The sequence below is a fragment of the Hylobates moloch genome, unplaced genomic scaffold (assembly GCF_009828535.3).
Source record: "Hylobates moloch isolate HMO894 unplaced genomic scaffold, HMol_V3 SCAFFOLD_5, whole genome shotgun sequence".
Lineage (NCBI taxonomy): Eukaryota > Metazoa > Chordata > Mammalia > Primates > Hylobatidae > Hylobates > Hylobates moloch.
The window spans coordinates 142,000,670-142,019,539 of record NW_026652280.1 but is presented as its reverse complement, the minus strand read 5'-3'; the positions used below and the strand labels follow the sequence as shown (position 1 = coordinate 142,019,539).

The following is an 18,870-nucleotide window of genomic DNA, read 5'->3' as shown; positions in this document are numbered from 1 at the left end:
TCTGTTTGCCCTGTTGATAATTACTTTGCTATGCAGAAATTCTTTAGTTTAATTAGGTCCTGTCAATTTTTGTTTTTGTTGCAATTGCTTTTGGCATCTTTATCATGAAATCTTTGCCAGGGCCTATGTCCAGAATGGTATTTCCTAGTTTATCTTCCAGGATTTTTATACTTTTAGGCTTTACATTTAAGTATCTAAACCATCTTGAATTGATTTTTATATATGGTGTAAGTAATGGGTCCAGTTTCAATCTTCTGCATATGGCTAGCCAGTTATCCCAGCACCATTTGTTGAATAGGAAGTCCTTTCCCTATCGCTTGTTTTTGTCGACTTTGTCAAAGCTCAGATGGTTATAGATGTACAGCTTTATTTCTGTACTCTCTAGTCTGTTACATTGGTCTATATGTACCATGCTATTTTGGTTACTGTAGCCTTGTAGTACAGTTTGAAGTCAGGCAATGTGATTCCTCCAGCTTCTTTTTGCTTAGGATTCCCTTGGCTATTTGGGCTCTTTTTCGGTTCCATATGAACATTAGAATAGTTTTCTCTAGTTCTGTGAAGAATGTCATTGGTGGTTTGATAGAAATAGCATTGAATCTGTAAATTGTTTTGGGCAGTATGGCCATTTTAATGATATTGATTCTTTTTATCCAAGAGCATGGAATGTTGTTCCATTTGTTTGTGTCATCTCTGATTTCTTTGAGTAGTGTTTTGTAATTCTCATTGTAAAGATCTTTCACCTCCCCAGTTAGCTGTATCTCTAGGTATTTTATTCTTTTTGTGGCAATTGTAAATGGGATTGCATTCCTGACTTGGCTGTCAGCTTAGGTGCTGTCAGTGTATGGGTGTTGTTAGGAATGCTACTGATTTTTGCACATTGATTTTGTATACTGAAACTTTGTTGAAGTTGCTTATCAGCTCAAGCAGCTTCTGGTCAGAGACTATGGGGTTTTCTAGGTATAGAATCATATCATCTGCAAACAAGAATAGTTTGACTTCCTTTCTTCTTATTTGGATGCCTTTTATTTTTTCTTTTGCCCAATTGCACTGGTTAGGACTTCCAGTACTATGTAGAACAGGAGTAGTGAGAGTAGGCATCCTTGTCTTCTTCTGGTTCTCAAGGGGAATGCTTCCAGTTTTTGCCCATTCAGTATGATGCTGACTGTGGGTTTGTCACATCAATAATAAGATGGCACTTATTATTTTGAGGTATTTACCTTTGATGCCTAGTTTGTTAAGGATTTTTAACATGAAGGGATGTTGGATTTTATTGAAAGCCTTCTCTGCATCTATTGAGATGATCTTGTGGTTTGGGGTTTTGGGTCCGTTTATGTGATGAATCACATGTATTGATTTGCATATGTTGAACCAACCTTGCTTCCCAAGGATAAAGCCTACTTGATTGTGGTGGATTAGCTTTTTGATATGCTGCTGGATTCAGTTTGCTAGTATTTTGTTGAGGATTTTTGCATCTATGTTCATCAAGGATATTGGCCTGAAGTTTTCTTTTTTTGTTGTATCTCTGCCAGGTTCTGGTATCAAAATGATTCTGGCCTCATAGAATGAGTTAAGGAGGAGTCCCTCCTCCTAAATTTTTGGGAATAGCTTCAGTAGGAATGGTACCAGCTCTTCTTTATACATCTGGTGGAATTCAGCTGTAAATCCATCTGGTCCTGGGCTGCTTCTGGTTGGTAGGCTTTTTATTCCTGATTCAATTTCAGAGCTCATTATTGGTTTGTTTAGGGCTTCAGTTTCTTCCTTGTTCAATCTTGGGAGGTTGTGTTTCCAGGAATTTATCCATTTCAACTAGGTTTTCTAGTGTGTATGCATAAAGGTGTTTGTAATAGTCTCTGAGGGTTTTTTAAAAAATATTTCTATGGGGTTGATGGTAATGTCCCCTTTGTCATTTCAGATCGTATTTATTTGGATATTCATTCTTTTCATCTTTATTAGTCTAGCTAATGGTCTATATATGTCATTTATTCTTTCAAAGGACCAACCCCTCGATTTGTTCATCTTTTATATGGTTTTTCATGTCTCAATTTCATTCGGTTCAGCTCAGATTTTAGTTATTTCTTGTCTTCTGGTAGCCTTGGGGTTGGTTTGCTCTTGTTTTTCTAATTCCTCTATGTGTAATGTTAGGTTGTTAATTTGAGATCTTTATAACTTTTTGATGTGGGCACTTAGCAGTATAAACTTTCCTCTTAACACTGCTTTAGCTGTGTCCCAGGGATTCTGGTATGTTGTATTTTTGTTCTCAGTAGTTTCAGATAATTTTTTGATTTCTCCTTTAATCTCCTTGTTTACCCAAAACTCATTCAGGAGCAGGTTAATTTCCTGTACAGTTTTGAGTGACCTTCTTCTTATTGATATATATTTTTATTGTGCTGTGGTTTGAGAGTACAGTTGGTATAATTTCCCTTTTTTTTGAATTTGCTGAGAATTGTTTTATGCTAATTGTGTGGTCGGTTTTAGAGTATATCGCATGTGCAGATGAGAAGAATATATATTCTGCCATTTTAGAGGTGGAGAGTTCTGTAGATGTCCTTTAGGTCCATTTAGTCAAGTGTTAAGTTCAAGTCCCGAATATCTTAGTTGTCTGCCTTGATGGTCTGTCTAAACTGGCAGTGGGATGTTGAAGTCTCCCACTATTATTTTGTAGTCATCTAAGTCACTTCTTAGGTCTCTAAGAACTCATCTTATGAATCTGGGTGCTCCTGTTTTGGGTGCATATATATTTAGGATAGTTACATCTTCTTGTTGAATTGAGCCCTTTACCATCAAGTAATGTGCTTCTTTGTCTTTTTTTTTTAAATCATTATTGGTTTAAAGTCTGTTTTGTCTGAAATTAGAATAGCAAACCCTGCTTTTTTCTGTTTTCCATTTATTAGATAGATTTTTCATCATCCCTTTACTTTGAGCCTGTGTGTGTCATTACATGTAAGATGGGCCTCTTGAGGACAGCACACAGTTGGGTCTTGCTTCTTTATCCAACTTGCCACTCTGTGCCTTTTAATTGAGACATTTACTATGTTTCCATTCAAGGTTACTATTGATATGTATGGATTTGATTCTGTCATTGTATTATTAGGGGGTTATTAGGCAGACTTGATTGTGTAGTTGACTTATAGTGTCAGTGGGTCTATGTACTTAAGTGTGTTTTTGTGGCAGTCAGTAATGGCCTTTCCTCTCCTTATTTAGCACTGCCTTAAGGACCTCTTGAAAGGCAGGTCTGGTGGTAACTAATTCCCTTAGCATTTGCTTGTCTGAAAAGGATCTTATTTCTCCTTCATTTATGAAACTTAGTTTGGCTGGATATGAAATTCTTAGTTGTAATTTCTTTTCTTTAACAATGCTGAATGTAGGCCCCCAATATCTTCTGGCTTGTAGGATTTCTGCTGAAAAGTCTGCTGTTAGCCTGATGGGGTTCCATTTATAGGTGACTTGCCCCTTGTCTTTATCTGCCTTTTACATTTTTAATTTCATTTCAACCTTGGTGAATCTGATGACTATGTGTCCAGGGGGTGGTCATCTTGTATAGTATCTCACAAGGGCTCTCTGCATTTCCTGAATTTCACTGTTGCCCTCTCTAACAAGGTTGGGGAAACTTTCATGGACAGTATCCTCAAATATATTTTCCAAGTTGCTTGCTTTCTTGCCCTCTCTTTCAGGGACACCAGTGAGTTGTAGATTTGGTCTCTTTACATAATCCCATATTTCTTAACAGTTTTGTTCATTCTTTTTAAATTTTTTTCTTTATTTTTGTCTGACTGAGTTATTTCAGAGAGCCAGTGTATTAGTCCATTTTGATGCTGCTAATAAAGACATGTAAATTGCTGAGACTGGGCAATTTACAAAAGAAAAGTTTTAATTGGACTTACAGTCCCACATGGCTGGGGAGGGAGGCCTCACAATCATGGCGGAAGGCAACCAGGAGCAAGTCACATCTTACGTGGATGGCAGCAGGCAAAAAGAGAGAGAGCTTTTGAGGGGAACTCCTCTTTTTAAAACCATGGATCTCCTGAGACTTATTCACTATCATGAGAAGAGCATGAGAAAGACCTGCCCTCGTAATTCAATTACCTCCCACTGGGTCCCTCCAACAACATGTGGGAATTCAAGATGAGATTTGGGTGGGGACACAGCCAAACCATATCACTGCACCCCTGGCCCCTCCCAAATCTCACATCCTCACATTTCAAAACCAATCATGCCTTCCCAACAGTCCCCCAAAGTCTTAACTCATTTCAGCATTAACTCAAAAGTCCACAGTCCAAAGTCTCATCCGAGACAAGGCAAGTCTCTTCTACCTATGAGCCTGTAAAATCAAAAGCAGTTTAGTTACTTCCTAGATACAGTGGGGGTACAGGCATTAGATAAGTACAGCCATTCCAAATGGGAGAAATTGGCCAAAATAAAGGGGCTACAGGCCGCCATGCAAGTTCAAAATCCAGCAGGGCAGTCAAATCTTTAAGCTCCAAAATGATCTCCTTTGACTCCATGTCTCAAATCCAGGTCATGCTGATGCAAGAGGTGGGTTCCCATGGTCTTGGACAGCTCTGCCCCTGTGGCTATGCAGGGTGCAGCCTCCCTCCTGGCTGCTTTCATGGGCTGGTATTGAGTGTCTGTGGCTTTTCTGGGTGCACAGTGTAAGCTGTCAGTGGATCTACCATTCTGGGTTCTGGAGGATGGTGGCCCTCATCTCACAGCTCCACTAGGCGGTGCCTCAGTAGGGACTCTATATGGGAGCTCCCACCCCACATTTCCCTCCACACTGCCCTAGCAGAGGTTCTCCATGAAAGCCCCGCCCTTGCAGCAAACTTCTGCCTGGACATCCAGGCATTTCCATACATCTTCTGAAATCTAGGCAGAGATTCCCAAACCTCAATTCTTGACTTCTGTGCACTCGCAGGTTCAACACCACATGGAAGCTGCCAAAGCTTGGGGCTTGCACCCTCTGAAGCCACGGCCCAAGCTCTACATTTGTCTCTTTCAGCCATGGCTGGAGTGGCTGGGACACAGGGCACCAGTCCCTATGCTGCACACAGCATGAGGACCCTGGGTCTGGCCCACAAAACCATCTTTTCCTCCTAGGCCCTCCTGTGATGGCATGAGATGCCATGAAGACCTCTAACATGCCCTGGAGACATTTTCCCCATTGTCTTAGGGATTAACATTTGGCTGTTCATTACTTATGCAGATTTCTGCAGCCAGCTTGAATCTGTCCTCAGAAAATGGGATTTTCATTTCTATCACATTGTCAGGGTGCAAATTTTCTGAACTTTTTTGCTCTGTTCCCCTTATAAAACTGAATGCCTTTAACAACACCCAAGTCACCTCTTGAAGGCTTTGCTACTTAGAAATTTCTTTCACCAGATACCCTAAATCATCTCTCTCAAGTTCAAAGTTCCACAGATCTCTAGGGCAGGGGCAAAATGCCACCAGTCTCTTTGCTAAAATATAACAAGAGTCACCTTTGCTTTAGTTCCCAACAAGTTCCTCATCTCCATCTGAGACCACCTCAGCCTATACTTTATTGTTCATATCACTATCAGCATTTTTGTCAAAGTCATTCAACAAGTCTCTAGGAAGTTCCAAACTTTCCCACATTTTCCTGTCTTCTTCTGAGCCCTCCAAACTGTTCCAACCTCTGCCTGTTACCCAGTTCCAAAGTCACTTCCACATTTTTGTGTATCTTTTCAGCAATGCCCCACTCTACTGGTACCAATTTACTATAGTAGTCCATTTCACACTGCTAATAAAGACATATCCAAGACTGGGCAATGTACAAAAGAAAAGAGGTTTAATTGGACTTACAGTTCCACATGGCTGGGGAGGCCTCACAATCATGGAGGAAGGCAAGGAGGAGCAAGTCACATCTTATGTGGATGGCAGCAGGCAGAAAGAGAGAGAGCTTGTACAGGGGAACTCATCTCTTTTTTATTTTTTTTAAGACAGAGGCTCACTCTGTCACCCATGCTGGAGTGCAATGGCATGATCTCAGCTCACTCCAACCTCCACCTCCCGGGTTCAAGTGATTTTCCTGCCTCAGCTTCCCGAGTAGCTAGGATTACATGTGCCTGCCATCACACCCAGCTAATTTTTGTATTTTTAGTAGAGACAGGGTTTCACCATGTTGGCCAGGCTGGTCTCGAACTCCTGACCTCAGGTGATCCACCTGCCTTGGCCTCCCAAAGTGCTGGGATTACAGGCATGAGCCACTGTGCCTGGCTGGGAACTCCTCTTTTTAAAACCATTAGATCTCCTGAGACTTATTCACTATCCTGAGAACAGCATGGGAAAGACCTGCCCCCAGGATTAAATTACCTCCCACTGGGCCCCTCCCACAACATGTGGGAATTCAAGACGAGATTTGGGTGGGATCACAGCCAAAGCACATCAGCCAGTCTTCAAGCTCTGAGAATCTTTCCGCAGCTTGATCTATTCTGCTGAGATTGTATTTTGAAACTCTTGAAGTAAGTTTTTCAGCTCTGCCAGATCAGTTTGATTCTTTATTAAAATGACCATTTCATCTTTCAGCTCCCATATATACCTTAGATTCCTTGGATTGTGTTTTAACTTTCTCTTGAATCTCAATCATCTTCATGCCTATCTATATTCTGACTTATATGTCTGTCATTTCGGCCATTTCAGTCTGGTTAAGAACAATTATTGGGGAACTAGTACAGTCATTTGGAGACAAGAAGACACTCTGACTTTTTGAGTTGCCAGAGTTATTGCACTAGGTTTTTTTTTTGTTTTTTTTTTTTTTTGGTGTGTGTGTGTGTGTGTGTGTGTGTGTGTGTTTTGTCTCTGTGGGCTCATTCTTCTTCAGTCTTTGAAATTGCTGTCCTTTGGATGTGTTTGTTTTGCCCTTCTTTAATGCCCTTCAGGCTTTGATTGTGGTATAAGGTGATTGGCTTCATTTCTGCAAGATTTTAGGGGGACAAGGCTCAGCTTGGCACTTCTGGGCTGCACGCTGTAACTCTGGGGGGTTGGTACTGGGCCACAGCTTTGTTCTCTGGCCTCTTGTGGTTAGCAACCTGCTTTACTGGAGGGGTCGAGGTATTCCCTATCTGCTGGCCACCACACTCCGATGGGGGGTGCTGGCCACAGAGTTTCATTGGGGCAGTGGCAACGGGATCTGTGCTTGCTCGTGCATGCCAGCAGCCACAGCAGCATGTCAGGGTGCACACACATCAGCTGGGGAGGAACTTTCTCTCCAAGTTGAGGAGTGAGTGGGAGGCAGGCCAGTAAGGGAGAAGCAGCAACTAGAGAGTCATGTAGGCAAGAGAGTTCTCTTCTAAGAGAGGAGACATCCAGACTTACTCACATCCAGGAAAGTAGCTAAAAGAATTGGACAGATTAAAATTGAAATAAATTGAGGAAAGTTAAGTGAAGCAAACTCCCTGAGGATATAGAAAGGGATGAGATCAAAAAAATATGGAGGAGCAAGGATGTGGAGAAATTTCTTTGTACATTGCTGGTAGAACTATAAAATGGTGCATCTGTTGTGGAAAATAATTTGGTAGATTCTCAAAAACTTAAGCTGGGTCTTTTAGGACCCAGCAATTCTACCCAAAAGAATTGAAAAGAGGGAATTAAACAGATACTTGTACTTCTGCTGTGGTTATTACAGCATTGTTCACAATAACCAAAGGTGGAAACATCCCGAGTGTCCATGAACAGATGAATTGATTTTTAAAATGTGCTGTATACATATAATGGAATATTATTCAACCATAAAAAGGAATGAAGTTCTGATATGTGCTACAACATGGATAAACCTTGAAAACATGTTAAATGAAATAAGCCAGACAAATATTGCATAATTCCACTTACATGAAATATCTAAAATAGGCAAATTCATAGAGATACAACGAGATTAGAGGTTACCAGAGGCTTGGGGGAGTAGGGAGTTATTAAGTAATGGGTGGATAATTTCTTTTTGAAATGTTGGAAGTGTTTTTAAAATAGATAGCAGCAATAATTGCATAACACTATAAATGTAATCAATGTGACTATATACTTAAAAATGGTTAAAATGTCATATTTCGTGTTACAAGAATTTTATCCCAATAAAGTTTTTAAAATGTAATACCAGCCATAATATATGTCATGATTCAATTTGGTAAATAAAATATTCAAGTATTTTACTTTTAAAAATATTAAGTAATTAGCACCAAACAAGACAGAGTTCTCCTCCTCTGAGTTGGTGACATAGGTGAAGTTGTGTACAGATATAAATAAGATTGTCCTTATGTGATGGTTAATGTGTCATCTTGACTGGGCGAAGAGATGCCCAGATGGCTGGTAAAGCATTATTTCTGGGTGTGTCTGTGGGAGTGTTTGTGAAGGAGAGTAGTATTTGAATCAGTAGGCTGGATAAAGAAGATGGCCCTAACTGATGTGGGTGAACATCACCTAATCCCATGATGGCCCTAATAGAACAAAAATGTGGAGAAAGGGTAAATCACTCTGTTTGACCTGAGACAGCCATCGTCTCCTGCCCTTGGAAATCAGAGCGTCTGGTTCTCAGGCCTTCAGACTCTGACTGGACTTATATCATAAGCCCCACCTCACCCTCCCATTCTCAGTCTTTCAGACTTGGACTGAATTATACCATTAGCTTTCCTGTTTTGCCAGCATGCAGGTTGGTCATATCCAACCAGTATCTCATTGGTTCTGTTTCTCTGGAGAACCCTAACTAATACACTTTGTCTTCATGGACATTAACAGAGTTCCTTACAGCCTCTATTTCCTTAGGTAAACAAGAGTCAAGCTCCTCTGCTTGGGGTAGATGGGGATTGGTAGAGATTTAATAAGGAACTGGAGGAGAGCAGTGAAGGTTAAGAACAGCCACCAAGGGGAATGGAAGAGGGAGATGACCAAGGGTAACAAAAGAACAGTTGAGGTATTCTACTGGCCAGCTGAGATTAGTACACTGCAAATGTGTAGTGTTTCATCTTCATGGTTTCTTGAATTTTTTTCCCCAGCTGCACTAGGTAGAGGAATTAGAGAAGCTGGATTGCTGGACTCATCCTGGATGGGGGGTTTGTGGGATGGACACTGCAAAAAGCTAATGGCTTAAGAGGGCTACTTTAGAGGGCTAATAAAAGAATGGCTCTCTGGTCAATGATTGGGTTCAGACTTGGTACGAAAGAGGAGTCAGAAAGGGACTGATAACCCTGGAGAAAGTGAATTGACATGAAAAAGTGGGTTTAATGAGAGTGAGGAGTGAGAGACAGAACAGGATATTGGGCTTTCAGTGTTGCAGAGATAGGACTCTTTTGGTTGATGACGTGATAAGAAGAGGTTGTAAAAGTGAAGGGGAAATTGTAGAAATGGTTGGTGTATTAAAGTAGACCAACAGATATGACAAGTAGTATATAATGGCTTAATTATAGTAGAATTTTATTTCTTGCTCATACAGATAGTCCAAGGTAGCTGGTGGGGATTTTCTGCTTCACTGTCATTCAAAGACCCAGGTGAAGGAGGCCTTGTTATCAGTTAAATAGCTTTCAAGATCATCTGGGCATTGACGTAAGTTAGCATAAGGAAAAAGAGCAAGAAGCCTGTACAGGTAGTTTTATGGGCCTGAAAGAGGCATGCATCATCCCTTCCCATCTCATTGGCCAGAGCTTAGTCACATGACCACACTAAGTTTCAAAGAAGCCTGGGAAATCTGTAGTTGTGTGTCCTGCAAAAAGGGCAACCAGCAGCTCCCTTTTTAAAAGCATTTGTTGTTTTGATGCTGCTGCTCAGTTTAGTTCTTAAGTCCAGAGATAAATTTTGAAAAGGCTAACATTGAAAGATCCTTCACAGAATTACAAGAAACTATTTTAAAATTCAGATGGAACAACAACATCAAAAAAAGCTCATATAGCCAAGACAATCCTAAGCAAAAAGAACAAAGCTGGAGGCATCATGCTACCAGACTTAAAACTATACTATAAGGCCACAGTAACCAAAACAGTGTGGTATTGGTATAAAAACAGACACCTAGACCAATGAAACAGAATGGAGAACTCATAAATAAGACCACACATCTACAATCATCTGATCTTTGACAAACCTGACAAAAACAAGCAATGGGGAAAGGATTCTCCAGTTAATAAATGGTGCTGGGAGAACTGGCTAGCCACATGCAGAAAACTGAAACTAGACCCCTTCCTTACACCTTATACAAACTTAACTCAAGATGGATTAAAACCTTAAATGTAAAACCCCAAACTATAAAAACCCTAGAAGAAAATCTAGGCAATACTATTCAGGACATAGGCATGGGCAAACATTTCATGACAAAAACATCAAAAGCAATTGCAACAAAAGCCAAAATTGACAAGTGGGACCTAATTAAACAAAAGAGCTTCTGCACAGCAAAAGAAACTATCACCAGAGTGAACAGGTAACCTATAGAGTGGGAGAAAAATTTTGCAATCTATCCATCTGACAAAGGTCTAATATCCAGAATCTACAAGGAATTTAAACAAATTTACAAGAAGAAAACAAACAACCCCATTAAAAAGTGGGCAAAGGACATGAAAAGACACTTCTCAAAAGAAGACATTAGTGCAGCCAACAAACACAAAAAAAACTCAACATCACAGATGATTAGAGAAATGCAAATCAAAACCACAATGAGATACCATCTTATACCAGACAGAATGGCAATTATTAAAAAGTCAAGAAACAACAGATGCTGGCAAGGTTGTGGAGAAATAAGAATGCTTTTACACTGTTGGTGTGAATGTAAATTAGTTCAACCATTTTGGAAGACAGTGTGGCAATTCCTCAAAGATCTAGAGTCAGAAATACCATTTGATCCAGCAATCCCATTACTGGGTATATACCCAAAGGAATATAAATCATTCTATCACGAAGATACATGCACATATCTGTTCATTGCAGCACTATTCACAGTAGCAAAGACATGGAATTAACCCAAATGCCCATCAATGATAGACTGGATAAAGAAAATGTGGTACATAGACATCATGGAATGCTGTGAAGCCCTGAAAAGGAATGAGACCATGTCATTTGCAGGGACATGGATGGAGCTGGAAGCCATTATCCTCAGCAAACTAATGCAAGAATAGAAAACCAAACACTGCATGTTCTCACTTGTAAGTGGGAGCTGAAGAATGAGAACACATGGACACAGGGAGGGGAACAACACACACTGGGGCCTGTCAGGGGTGGGGTGGGGGAGAGGGAGAGCATTAGGAAAAATAGCTAATGCATGCTGGGCTTAATACCTAGGTGATAGGTTGATAGTGCAACAAACCACCATGGCACACATTTACCTATGTAACAAACCTGTACATCCTGCACACGTACTTAAAATAAAATTTAAATTTAAATTAAAAAAAATTTTAATCAACTGAAGAAGACTTATTTGACAATATATGGGAAGTCTTCAATTCTAGTTATATTTTGTAAATCTATTATTTTAAAAAGGCTGCCTAGTTTCATCTCTATGACCCAGTTTTCTCATTTGATAAAATGGGTCTTACTTATTTTCCTTCATCAGAAGTGTGTTTCAGGTTTTTTTGTTGTTGTTGTTGTTTTTTTTTTTTTTTTTTGTAATACAGACCCTTTATCACCTACCTTGTACCAGCAGAAAATATTAAATAACACTAGGAAATACTCATGAAGTCACTGAAAGCATTAGCCCTTACAGTGAGCCAAAATGGATTTTGTGTCCGATGTAAGTGCAAAAGCCATTTTGCTTGTGACTGTTACTTCAACAAATGAAATAAAGACTTTTGAGCCACACAAATAGTTTCTCTCTGAATAAGCTGCTCAATGTTGATTTTTAAATAAGGTGAAGCCTCCCCAAAGTGTATATTATCCACTCTAAATTTCCCACCGATAGAAAGGCAAGGCAAGCACAGCCATCAGCTGAGAGTCATTGGCTGAGAATGTTGAGCTCATAGTCACTCCACCCACAAGGAGCGGCTGACAGGGGGTGGGGCGGGGGTGGAGGCATGTGAAGGATCCATACAACAAAGAGGAACTTCTCTCCAGAAGACACTTCATCCCAAGAGCCTTGTGATAGTATTCAAAAGGCCTTGGTGTAAACTTGAATAGTTCACCATCTTCCTTTCCAACCTTACATGGAAAGTCTTCCGAAAATAAACCCTGTCTTGGTGGGGAAAGGCTGTTTAAAGAAACGTGAATCACTACAAAGTACTAGGTGCGCCTCAAAATGCTTCCTCCCCTGACAGTAAGAAGGCTTATCACCAGTTGGCTCTGCAGGTACACCCAGACAAGAACCCAGGGAGCAAAGAGGCATCTGAGGAGAAATTCAAACAAGTAGCAAGAGGCCTGTGAGGTCTTGTCTGATGCCGAGAAATGAAATGAGTATGACAAGTCCAGAAGGAACCAAACCAAAAGGGAAACAGAGGAGATGGCAGAGACAAAAAACACTTGGAGGAGGAACTATGCATTCTCGGGATTCTCAGGAGATGATTTTTCCATTGGCCTGTGGGTAAAGCCAGGAGATTGCACTCCTCCATCTTTGATGTGACTCCCATGTTGGATACAGGATTTTCCACTTTTGTATCTCTGGGCTCCAGAGCAAGTACCTCTACCTCTGAGATATTTGAACCCTTTGTAAGCAGCAGAATGAGAAACTTCAGACTGGTCACCACTTGTAGCCAGACAGTAAATGGCGAGAGAGTTGTTACAAAGAAAGTGCTGTAAGATGTGAGGGGGAAGAATGAAGCAGAAAAAGAAAGACTGTTTCATGAGATTCTTTCACATCATTGGTAAGAAGTTGCCAGCCGCTGTGTTCTTTAACAGGGAGATTTTCATATGAGGCTGCGGTGTTTTGATGCTTATGAAAGACTGAATTGGTATTTAGAATGTGTTCAACTAGGAAGGACAGAGGTCAGCTTAGTTCAAACCTCTCATTTCACAGAGGAGGGGAATAATGTGCCAGATGTTGCATAAGAACCTAGTAAGTAGCAGACTAGAGCATCCATCCCGTCTTCTGATTCTAAATTAAGCCTCGTTTCCCTTATGCACCATCTGGAACAGTAGAGGCCACCACCACAAATATGGCCTTCCCAGTCAGCACAGAGCCCTACCTTCATAAATTCCATTGACTTCTCTTCAATATTTTTTTCCTGCCCTACCTTGCAATTGCCTAGTTGCCTGTCTTGATGGCTACTCTTTTTCTCTTCCCAGGCTCTTTTCTCTTTGCTGCTTCTATTCCCACCTATTCTTTCTTCCTATACATTTCCCATGGACCATATCACAAATAGCTTCAATTCAGAGTTACCTAGGTATAGATTAATGCTGGCAGAGAGAATGAGTGAAAAGTAAATGAGTTGAGATCTTTATATGCTTTTAAAATTTATACATACTTTTTAATTTTAATTTTTTAGAGATAGGGTCTCACTATGTTGCCCAGGTTGGCCTTGAATTCCTGGGCTCAAGCAATCCTCCCACCTCAGCCGCTGAAGTAGCTGAGACTACAGGCATGTACCACCACACCCAGCTTTTATATGTTTTTTTCAATAACTAGCATTTATTGAGTGATCAGTGCATGTCAGGAATTCTACTTCACAAAAGTTATCTCGATAATACTTTCAGCAGTGAAACATAGTAGTTACTTTCCCCCATCACATAGATAAGAAAATGAGGCTTAGAAAAATTCAGTAATGTGCCCCAGGCCCCACTAATAAGCAATAAAGTAGTGTCTTAGCTAGTGAGCTATAATATCTATGAATCCTACTCATTTATTTTTAAATCTAGATTCTTGCCCTCATTGGACGTTTAAACCTATCATCTTGGAACTTTACTTCCATGCATGAGTACTTGCTGGAACTTAATAAGTGTGTAAACATTTTTTATTTCCCAACGGGAACTTGAAGGTTACTTTCACATAAAGACACAATCAATGTAAAAGTTTTACTGACACTAACAAATGATTATCAGTTAACACACAATTCCCAAGATGTGAAATATCTTTTTGTTTTGGACTTCATCATGATGTACATGCAAAATCTTGGTTTGGTTTTGTTTGGCTGGAATTGGTCATGCTCCACCACTTCATTTATATTAATCCACAGACTGGGATCCAGAGGAGTTGTTCCTTACAGAAAGTTACTGATAAAGTCTGCATTAGAACCTGTCTTCCAGTTTCCAGTCCCAAGCTCATTGTAGTACAGCATACTATTGGTAGAATTTGGATTTCACTTGCATCCCATGGACATTATGTATCAAATTATTAGCTTTCTTAATCAAGGAACTTTCCTGTGTATACAATTTTTATGAAACAAATGTTTTATGTAGTCTTTGAACTTTTTAATCTCAGTAAATTTTCTGAGCCTAAATAGGAATATGCCTACATCTTCCTGGCAAAGGGGAGCACACTGGCAGAAAGGAAGCAGAAGGTGGATTTGGAATCAGAACACATCCCATTTCTTTCAAAGCCTATCCATTTCCACTTAGTAGTCATTGAGAACCTCCTACATGTCAGGCACCGTGTGCGGTGCTTTGCATCCATCATTTCTAATCTCTAAAGTCCTTTACTGGTTTATTTCCATCTTAAGGTGAGGAAACTGAGGCTCAGGGCAGTTAAGTCCCCTACCCAGGGTCACATAGCAGTCTGTGGAGACAGGATTCAGATTGCGGTTTGCCTGACCGTAAGCTTCATTTCCATTATTCTCTATTCCACTCTCATTCCTTTGAGCTGCTCTAGTCAGGGTTGAAGAGGAATGTTTGGTTGTATGTATGAATTAACTATATTTATTTCAACATTTCTAAAATGAGGATTTCCAGATGGAGCTTTCTTTTACCAACCCTGGTCTGAGGTGAACTGCAGTGTGTCTACTGAACAAAGGGAAAATCAGATTGAAGCATGAAACATGATTTTTCTATTATGTCTTAAGTAAAATCCAAATTTCAGCATTTTTCACAGGCATACTTGGCTTTTGACAGAAATGCTGAGTTGTCAAAGGACTTTTTGCCAGCAAAGATTTTTTAAAAATTCACTTTGAGTTAGTCGAGGAAGTTTTCTTGGTGTATAGAAATGAAAGCAGTGTCATCTCTTCCTGATGCCTGTTTAAAACATGTAGTAAGTGAAGTGTGAGCACACAACAGCCGAGGAAAGATGGAGGGTAGGAGGGCTTTACCGTTCAGTAAAACATTCCGAGCCAGTGTGCAAGACACAGCATGAGCTTTAAGGTCACATCTAATTTGGTCTCTGACCTCACAGTGTCTTCAGCACGGCTACTGTGGTTTCCAGGGGCCAGAGGCTCCTCTCCCAACTCTCAGACATGCAGGTTTCACTCATCAGCAATCTCTAGGATTACTACTTGCCTAAATAGGAAGCAAAGTACTGTAGGATTATTGAGTCAATTCCTGTGTCCTTAAGGAATTTCTGCTCTTTGTACTATGAATCAGCTGCTTTTTAATGTTATAGTCTCTCACAAATTAATGCGAGACATTTTGTGTTCTGGTAGCTGACAGAATAAAGATTTCCCAAACTCAAAACCACCATAGACCAGGTAGAAGTAATTCCTTGTTCTGCTCTGGTTCATATTAGGTGGTTGACAAGTAAAATGAGGACCTGGTCCTGTCGAGAATGATGGAAGGCATAATAATGACAAGTGATTGTATAACTCATAGCTCAGGGAGCATCTGCGAGAGCGGTTTCTCATAGAATCTTGTCAGAAACCCCGCCAAGGAGGGAAGAGAAGAGAGGGGACTTGCCTAAGGTCACAAAGTGGGTGTTTCTTCAGCCGCCTAGCCTGCTGCTATTTCTCCCACACTCTCAGGAACTCAAAGCACATTTTCTTCCCAGCCTGGCAAGCAAGGCACATGAGAGTTGGAGGAGCCGCACTGGGGATGGTGTGGGAGGGAGTCCGTTTTACGTAGTTGCAGCTACACACGGTGTCCCCATGTCTGTCGGTCAGTGGAGGAGGTAGGTACAGAAGTATGTGGGTATAACCATGAACAGAAATGTCGTGACTCACCGACCATGCACAGCTGGTTTAACTCTTGAATCCAAGTCACCTAGGAACCAGCTCAGGTTCTTAAGAGACGTAGGGTCCCCATAGCAAACAATTACAAAAATAATGTGGCATTCAGTGTTCTTCTCAGTGCTTCCTTTCCAAAAGTTTCAAACCACTTTGTATATTTGGGATCCCCATCTCTTTTGTGAGAAGTCTGTTTTTATTTCACCCCAAAGCTTTGTAGTCTCTCCAGAATACCTGGAGTGCAGTGTACCTGACTCTGTGCCTAAGGGTGCAGGGAATGGACTCTGAGCAGAACAGGGAAGGGATTTTCAGCTGGCAAGGCCCTACCCCTCACTACCTTATTTGGAAGTTTGAGGATCCATTGAGAGGGAGTGTGGTAGGGGAACTCATCTTGGAGAGGTTGATTTTTGGGTTGAGGCAGGATGGTTCCCCCTTTAAAGGGCAGGAAAGTCTCCCAGAGGATGAGTCATTTTTCTAATGCCGAATGTTGCAATTGTGAAGACTCCAGGAAACCTACGACTCTAGTCCCATAGGACCTCTAAAAAACATATATTTAAGTATCAAGAGAAGCAGAGGGGGATTATAAAAAGAACATTGGCTTTGGCTGCAGGTATACGAGAGTTCAAATTCTATGCACCCCTTTCCTAACTTCTTGATCTTAGAGGGTCAACTTCTTGTTTGATCCTTGGCTTGCCTGTAAAATAGAGATGAGCATTTCTGCCCATTCTAATTTACAGAGTTGTTTTAGAAATTAAGTTCGTGGAAAATTCTGCATAAACTTTAATAGACTTTATAAATGGAAAGTGTCATTATGCTTTTCAGAAGCAACATCTTTGATCCTTAAGGTACATGCAGTAAGCTTGCTACCTGTTTTTTAAGATGTGATGTTTGTGATAGGATCTTGAAAGCAAGATCAGCTATGGATTGTATTTAATGCCAAAATGTAGCTAAAAGATGTAAGATAAAAATAGAGGATTGCATTTTTTCCATTTTGGCACTACTACAAATGTAATGTTTTCAGCTTGGGCACAATTGGTGTGACTTTTACATCTGAACTTCCTTTTTTCTTCATTATCCTTAAGCTTTTGGACTCACATGTTGGCTTTACCTTCTGCTTCCATTATAGGAAATTGATGGAAAATCCCTGCTATTGATGACAAGAAATGATGTGTTGACAGGACTTCAGTTAAAATTGGGGCCTGCTCTGAAAATCTACGAATATCATGTAAAACCTCTGCAGACAAAGCATTTAAAGAACAACTCTTCATAGTACAGTCAAATTGAGGTGTTCGACCTCAAAAAATACATAATGACATAATTTAGTTTCATGTAATGAAACTTTGTAAACAGAATACATACATGTGTATATGTAAAGAATTTCAATCAAATGAAACGTTATCCTATTGGATAGACTAGGCAATTCATCAGCTCACCTGAAATCAGCCAGGAGGAGCAAGGACAAGATGCGCACAGGGTGGTTTTCCTCATGGATTTTGCCAAATAGAATGATCTTTGACATGATTAGACACTCCTCCCCACAAAGGCTTTGAAATCATAAGGATTTTCCTCATCTCTTTATAGATTGCTTTCCCAAAATCTTTTAAAAAAGAATTTAATTGAATGACAGTCTTTTGGTTACAGACTTAAGATGAGTAAAAACAAGAAAATTTGGGGAGGGGGAGAAAGAAGAAAGGGATTGCTGTCTCCCTTGAATTCCTCTGCTCCTTAGAGCTTGTGTTACTTGGATGGAATTGCCGACACCCTTTTTTATAGAGGGTTCTCCACTTGACCTTATTAAGGTTTTATTGGGATATGCTGCAGTGTTTGAAATGAACATGCATCATGGCCCCTTCAGGAGCAGAATCATAGCTCTGAAAAGAGAAGCGCCATTGTGTACTGAGGATACCCATCCATATTCAGCTAGCTTTCAAATGGGGTAATGATATTTTCTGCATAGATTTTCTTTTAAATTGGTTCTTTGTTTCTGAAGAAAGGATTTTTTTTAACTTCATGGTTTTATTTATAATAATTTGTTTTTGAAGAAATTTGCCGAGAGTTACAGGTCAAAAAGCCTTGTTACTAGTACAGAATATTTTTATATATATTCCTTCATGATGGTGTAATTTTTTTAAATTGTCCTATGCTTTGTTCAGTTCCTGGGTTAAGTACTTGTTTTTAAGAGCTTGGAAAAAGTGGGCTTGCTACATCTCTGTTCAAAGAGACATTTGTTCAATCTCTGTGTGTCAACGCCTTGTCGAATTGGTGCTTTGTGGTTGCAATAAAGCATTGCTTCAGTTTATTGCCAGTGTATCTTTGATCTTTTCTGTTTGGTTGCTTCTTCAGCTGGGATTAAGGATTAAGATCTCCTGGAAACCAGGGAAAGAAAATTAAGCATTTTTTGGGGAAAAAACTTTAGAGGTAGAAATTATACAAATCTATGTGTGGATTTATCTTCTTTTTAAAGTGAATCATTCAAGTAGATCTCGTTTCTTCTCTCGTCCCCAATTTTAGGTATTATTTTATCCAAAGATTTTTTTGTTTGCTGTAGGCCAGTGGGGGTCATGATTTTTTTGAAATTCTAATAAAAGCTACTGACTTTCTCTGCAGACAAAAGCTCACATTTCCACATACAAAACTTGCAGAGAGTTGGTGGACTCATAATTTCCCTCTTCCTCCTCCTCAAGTTAAGAGTTCCTATTTTAGAGAATATCATAATTCAGTCCCCTGTGGAGATAATTTCTTGAAAGAACAGAAAGTCTGAAGATGACAGTGAAAAAAACACAGGAAGTGGTATAGATAGTAGGTGGGTTTAAAAATGCATTCCAAATTAATTCAATTATAGAGCGTACGGAGTATCTGAAATTTAAGTAATGCTTTG

The 18,870-nt window shown here is 40.0% G+C and overlaps 1 protein-coding gene across 3 annotated transcripts in view; it reads left to right on the top strand.

The window, feature by feature from the left end:
• Nucleotides 1-18,291, top strand: part of SAMD13 (sterile alpha motif domain containing 13) — a 59,240-nt gene extending 40,949 nt beyond the window's left edge. For 2 of the 3 annotated variants that reach the window (XM_032155494.2, XM_032155493.2), the window contains exon 4: nucleotides 17,119-18,235. In XM_032155494.2, coding sequence (XP_032011385.1) covers nucleotides 17,119-17,262 — 144 coding nt within the window. In that variant the 3' untranslated portion in view covers nucleotides 17,263-18,235. Of the gene's footprint in view, nucleotides 1-17,118 lie in introns of all 3 variants that reach the window. The other variant, XM_032155492.1, reaches the window with a different exon arrangement.
• Nucleotides 18,292-18,870: the final 579 nt, after the last annotated feature.